At 32.7% G+C, this 5,391-nt stretch overlaps 1 protein-coding gene across 2 annotated transcripts in view; it reads right to left on the bottom strand.

Moving 5' to 3' along the window:
* LOC108689048 (EGF domain-specific O-linked N-acetylglucosamine transferase) overlaps nucleotides 1-3,429 on the bottom strand; it is a 3,869-nt gene extending 440 nt beyond the window's left edge. Inside the window, exons 1-9 of one of the 2 annotated variants that reach the window (XM_018195650.1) lie at nucleotides 2,758-3,429; nucleotides 2,293-2,499; nucleotides 1,875-2,023; nucleotides 1,627-1,790; nucleotides 1,424-1,541; nucleotides 1,169-1,322; nucleotides 887-1,087; nucleotides 197-330; nucleotides 22-124 (exon numbers count right to left, since the gene is read on the bottom strand). In XM_018195650.1, the coding sequence (XP_018051139.1) occupies nucleotides 22-124; nucleotides 197-330; nucleotides 887-1,087; nucleotides 1,169-1,322; nucleotides 1,424-1,541; nucleotides 1,627-1,790; nucleotides 1,875-2,023; nucleotides 2,293-2,499; nucleotides 2,758-2,937 (1,410 nt within the window). In that variant the 5' untranslated portion in view covers nucleotides 2,938-3,429. Of the gene's footprint in view, nucleotides 1-21; nucleotides 125-196; nucleotides 331-886; nucleotides 1,088-1,168; nucleotides 1,323-1,423; nucleotides 1,545-1,626; nucleotides 1,791-1,874; nucleotides 2,024-2,292; nucleotides 2,500-2,757 lie in introns of both variants that reach the window. The other variant, XM_018195649.1, reaches the window with a different exon arrangement.
* Between the last annotated feature and the right edge of the window lie 1,962 nt (nucleotides 3,430-5,391).

Genomic DNA, 5,391 nt, shown 5'->3' on the forward strand with positions numbered 1-5,391 from the left:
AAGTAATCTGTACGAATGTACCGGATCTTGTTGCATTAACTTTGATGTATCTTTCCATGTGAAATATTTTACACCTCTCAACCGTGCAAGATCTTTGTAACAATTAGGATCTTCGCAATTATATCTGTGAAAAATATTGAAATTTTTTGATTATAGTATTTGCAAAAATATAATTTTTAAATTTGAAAAATCTTACATTTCGAATACCGCTGCCCAATCCGGCAGAAACATTAAATGTGTTAAGCCGGCGCCATGAATACCGATAAAAATATCGGAATTCCTAGTGATTTCCAATTGCTTTTTGAATGAAACATTTTTGTTGTACACTATCTACACAGTAAAAAAATATTTTGTGTTTGTGTTAAAACTGTTCTTTGTTAAAATTTTTGTTTCGTTGAATTTTTAACATATCTGAATTTTAATTTAATGTGATCATGTTATTTGAATATTTTGCGTGAAATTAAAATTCAACATTTTTTAGTATTAAAATAACACGATTTATGAATAAGTGAACAAATAACATAAAAATGTATTTTAAAACGTAAATTTTAAGATAAACGAATAAAATATGTTAATATAAAATATTATTGTATAAATGATAATTTTACTGAAAAAATGTGCTTCCATATTTACAAATGATGTTAGTGGATGTTAATTTTTTTATATAATGTTTGTGTTACTTCCTAACATATTTATCTTATGTCAAATTAATACAAAAATTTGAGTGGACCATTTGAAACATATGAAATATATTAAATTATATTAAATGTATTAAATTTAATACAAATTTGTAACTGTATAAAAGTATCGATGACATAAATACAACATAAGATAAAGTTAAATACACTTAAAGATATATAGTCAAATATCTCCGCTAAAATTTTACCTTATTAACTTTATATTCTGGATTCTCCTTTAAAGCTTTTACTAATTCATTTTCATTTAAGATCTTTCTGTATTGAGTATCTCTGCTTAGCAATGTTATTCGAATCTTCCGATCTTTTCTTAGATGAAGAGGTATTTGAAGTCGATGCAACACATGATCGCCAAAGGCTTTGAACAATCCAGATTTTTCACAGCCGTAAATCTAAAACATATATTTTCTCATAATTAATATTCTTTCTCGGAATATGGAGCATCTCGGTGAAAGGATATACAATGTTAGTACAAGTGGCGTATTGTAATATAGTCCAAATATCATTCTCGGCAATAGAGGAAACACCAAGTTCTTGAAGCACACTGTTTCGCCTCGAAATGTTTTTAAGTCCCATAATGGATTTCTTGTAAATGCTTCGAAGGTGTCTTGGAATGCCGATCGATAGCTGAAAGCAAGATGTAGTTTGATATCTAATAATTTGTAGTTTTTATTTTTTGTTTGTGCCGTTTTATATTTCGTTTTATATTTCGTTTCTATACTCGTTACCTATAACTTTCCCAAATCATTATATGATTGTCTGTATCGAAGGCAGATGGGTGCGAGAGATTCACGTGCAATGATGCGTATAGGTTGAAAAAGTCGCAAAAATGATGATACATATTTACTACTAAAACAAAGCGACTTTAACGAAGTGACGAATATGAATCGTAATTCATTTGACTTTTTTCTCCAAGTGTCTTCCTACTTACTAGCATCTATCTTCATGATGAAGGTCGGTTTCTCAATGACGACATCACAATCGCCATGAACAATCGGTCGATGAAGTAATTTTCGAAAGTTTCGTAATTCTGGTCCCCAGGATTGTAGCGGGCTAATATGATCCACGTTTTCCTGTAATCTCTTTTCGTTCAGCCTGATTGCAGAAGAGAAAGTTAGATACTTTCCAATTCCTCGCACAGATGATCTTGATCTGCTTTGCTCGCTGATATTCACTCACGTGCAGTAACCGCCAATTTGACCTTCTTTTAATACATCCATTTTGTATCGTAAAGGTTCCTTTCGGTTCAGCAAATCTGTAAAATTTAGCATCACGTTTCTTGCTCTGCAGAATCTCATATGCTCCGAACACTCTAAGGATGAATCATCCTAAAAAAAATAGAATCCAATCAAAATATCGAATTGTACATTTATTGTACATTTATACATCAAATTGTATATTTAGGTAAAATATACAAATCTGAAAATAATTTTGTTAGACTATCAAAATAATTACACAGAAATCTCAAGCATGATACTGCAAAAATATTTATTTTTATTATAATCCAACAAAATTATTTTCAGATTTTATCTAACTAAAATTTTAGATATTTCAATAAAACCTTGTCTCTGTATATATTATAATTCAGTAAACTCACTATAAATAATGGTTCACATAATAGCATCATCTCTTTTCTTTGGTCGCGTATATATCCAAAATCGCCTTGTGCATAATATGTGTCCAATTGAGCTCTTTTTGTAGCGACCCATCCTTTATGATCACCTGGACAATGCGGAATGGAAAATGAGTTTTCCGGTTTGCAATCTTCCTCGTAGCCCCAACAAGCTTTGCTATCGAGACTATCCTGGAATATATCGTAAAATTAACGTTTTTACTTTTATTATTTTTACTTAATAATTTATATTAAAAAAATTAAACGATTAAAAATTTTTTTTTACAAAAGTAAGTCAGAAATAAAAATAATATATATTATTATGCAGGCGCGAAATCTTTACAGAAATTATGCTTATAATTTCTAAATAAAATTTTATAAAATATGTTTCAAATATATCATACAAATAACAAAAATATGTCAAGAAATTAAAGTTAAATATAATTTTACCTTATATGGACACGCCGCATCATTGTGGCATTTTTCTGCCGCCGTGGGAAAAGAATTGAAATAATACTTCACATGTTCGTGTGGTAGATTAATATCTGTGTAATTACTGCCAATGGCAGTGACCGTGAATACGAACACCAGTGACACTGGATAAACTGCGAACAACGTCCTCATGATCATCGTGTGAAAAGAATTATTGGACTTAACCGGATGTTCTTAAAAGATCCTCGCGCGTTCGTCTTACAACTGCACGGTTTGAATGAAAAACGAACCACCTGTGAAGGTGGGTGTATGACCTCACAACTCGCGCATTAACACATTTGCGTGGAACTTATACAGTACGGTGAGAGGCGATACTGAAGACACTATGTGTGAGATGTGAGTCAGCTCACATCATAGAAATCGCGCACTGGCTTGCCTTGAACGGTGCACGAAGAAGCGAAGTTTTAATATTTTTTTATTTTCTAAATAATACGCCGGCGTTTTTCCGTTCAGATCGATAATGCAGATCTGTCTAAAAATCGAGTATGTAGAAGCATTTCCTTCGAAACAATCATAGGCAAGTTTATTGCCTTCAAATTCTATGTTCCTGGTGAAAGCATCAAGTACTTTCTTAAAACATTGAAATCTCTCATAAATAAATGAAAAAAACCTTTCTAGTTATCTTCACGCGATCAGCTGTCTAATACGTTTGCAACATGGCTATATACACTTTCACTGTCAAGGATGAATTTGTAATCACAAACTGTTTTTTCTTTTAAATGAAGTAATTAGGCTGAAATAAAAAATGAAGCACTCTGAAGCAACTTTTATTTGTTTCACTTTTAGCATCTAGAAATTCGAATTTTTTGACAAGAATATTTTATGAGTCTTGTATTGTGGGAAAGCATTCTTAACTGATTTGTATCCCTCTATGAGTTTCTTCCTGCAGTATAAATGATAATACCCACAAAGTTTCGAAAAAGTAGAGTAAATTTATCTACTATCGATATGTAACTATCAGTACATACAGTAGAAAATATGATAATAATATATCGAAATAGTTGAATATATAAATATAGATTAGAATATCTATAGCAGATAAAAATAGCAAAACACTATACATATATATATATATGTGTGTGTGTTAGAAAATATAACAGAGAAGAATATATCTATTGTAGGTAAAAATATCTATTATAAATTAGATTGAAGGTAACGTGGAAAAAAGTAAGAGGGCGGTTGCAGTTTGTTACAATCTTATTTATACAACGTAGGAAAATTAAAAAGAAATTAAAGATCAGAAATATTAAAATAAAATTTTAATATTAATCCTCAGTACTCACATCTCAAAAAGTCCTTATCTACTCACATCCAGGTATTTGTAATCCACCGTTTTCTTTTGCTTAGATCTTAGATTGTAATGCATCGATTTTAACTAATTTTTTTTTAATCTATCGTTTGAAGACTAAAAAAAAAAGAATTTTTGAGTTAAAAAAATGTCGTAGCACAAAAGATATTTTGTGTAATAAGTGAAAAAGGAAAAAAACATCTGAACTATGAAAATCGGAGGGAGGGGGAGGAAGAGAGGTTACGGGTAATCCTTTGTGGGTACTGAAGGTTAAAATATACGTTTACATATATCAATATAAACTTAAAAAAACTTTATGCTACAATTATGCTGTAAATTACGTTATAAATTAATGTAAATCGCAAAATTGTAAATTTAATATTAAACATTACATTAGTGTCAAATGATAGCTTCTGTTATTCATTATGCTTTTATGTAAATAAAATGCAGAATCTACAAGCCTATACAAGACGCACCTTATGCTAATCCCCGCGGGACACGTCAAAAACGATTTGAACGTATACGGAAGAGACAGTTCGATCCTTCTCTCAAGGCGTGGTCGAAGTAGATCCTATCTTCACCGTTTATACAATTTTGCTCGTCGGAGACAGAGATACGAGAGTTAAATCCAAGAGTCCCCGCATTCACCGGCTCGAATATATTGAGTCCCACACTTTGTTAGGCATGAATCGTTACGTAATCTGGAAGACTCGGATATCAGCTGCGGCTCTCGTTGATCGCGCAGGTGTCTTTCTCGGTTCACAAGAGATCGTTGCGATACAATTAAAGCCACACAAGCCATAGCCAGCAGCGAAAGGAGAGCGTGAATTCAAATTCTACAGAACTTATTTTAACTTTGAATGACACCCATTGTTCCGTTTTCTTCTCAACGTTGACGCCATGGCGGATTAGTATTTTGCGGACACCCCGTGCGTTACGCAACCAAATCTTAAGTGTTCAGTTGCGATAGCGCAGATATACACTTGACTATTGAAATATTGAAGCATGACGAATCCTATGCGTGAGATCTACGTGGGACCTGAACGATCTCGATCTCTTATGGCCGCGGGCGAATGACCAAGCTGATCGTTTGCTAAACGAAAGATCTTCATAACAACTATCCGCGTACGTCTGAGTAAATCGACATTAGCCGCTAGTCCCGCGAGCCATTCACGATGATCCACAAATCAATGCTAATCGATGCGAGAGGATCGCAAGATATCGAGCACGAGATACAATAGCGTCGATATCTTCGGTGTCAACCTGCCGTAACGTGACCCGGAAACAGATCTAGCTGTTTTGTA

The sequence above is a fragment of the Atta colombica genome, unplaced genomic scaffold (genome assembly GCF_001594045.1).
Source record: "Atta colombica isolate Treedump-2 unplaced genomic scaffold, Acol1.0 scaffold254, whole genome shotgun sequence".
Classification (NCBI taxonomy): Eukaryota; Metazoa; Arthropoda; class Insecta; order Hymenoptera; family Formicidae; genus Atta; species Atta colombica.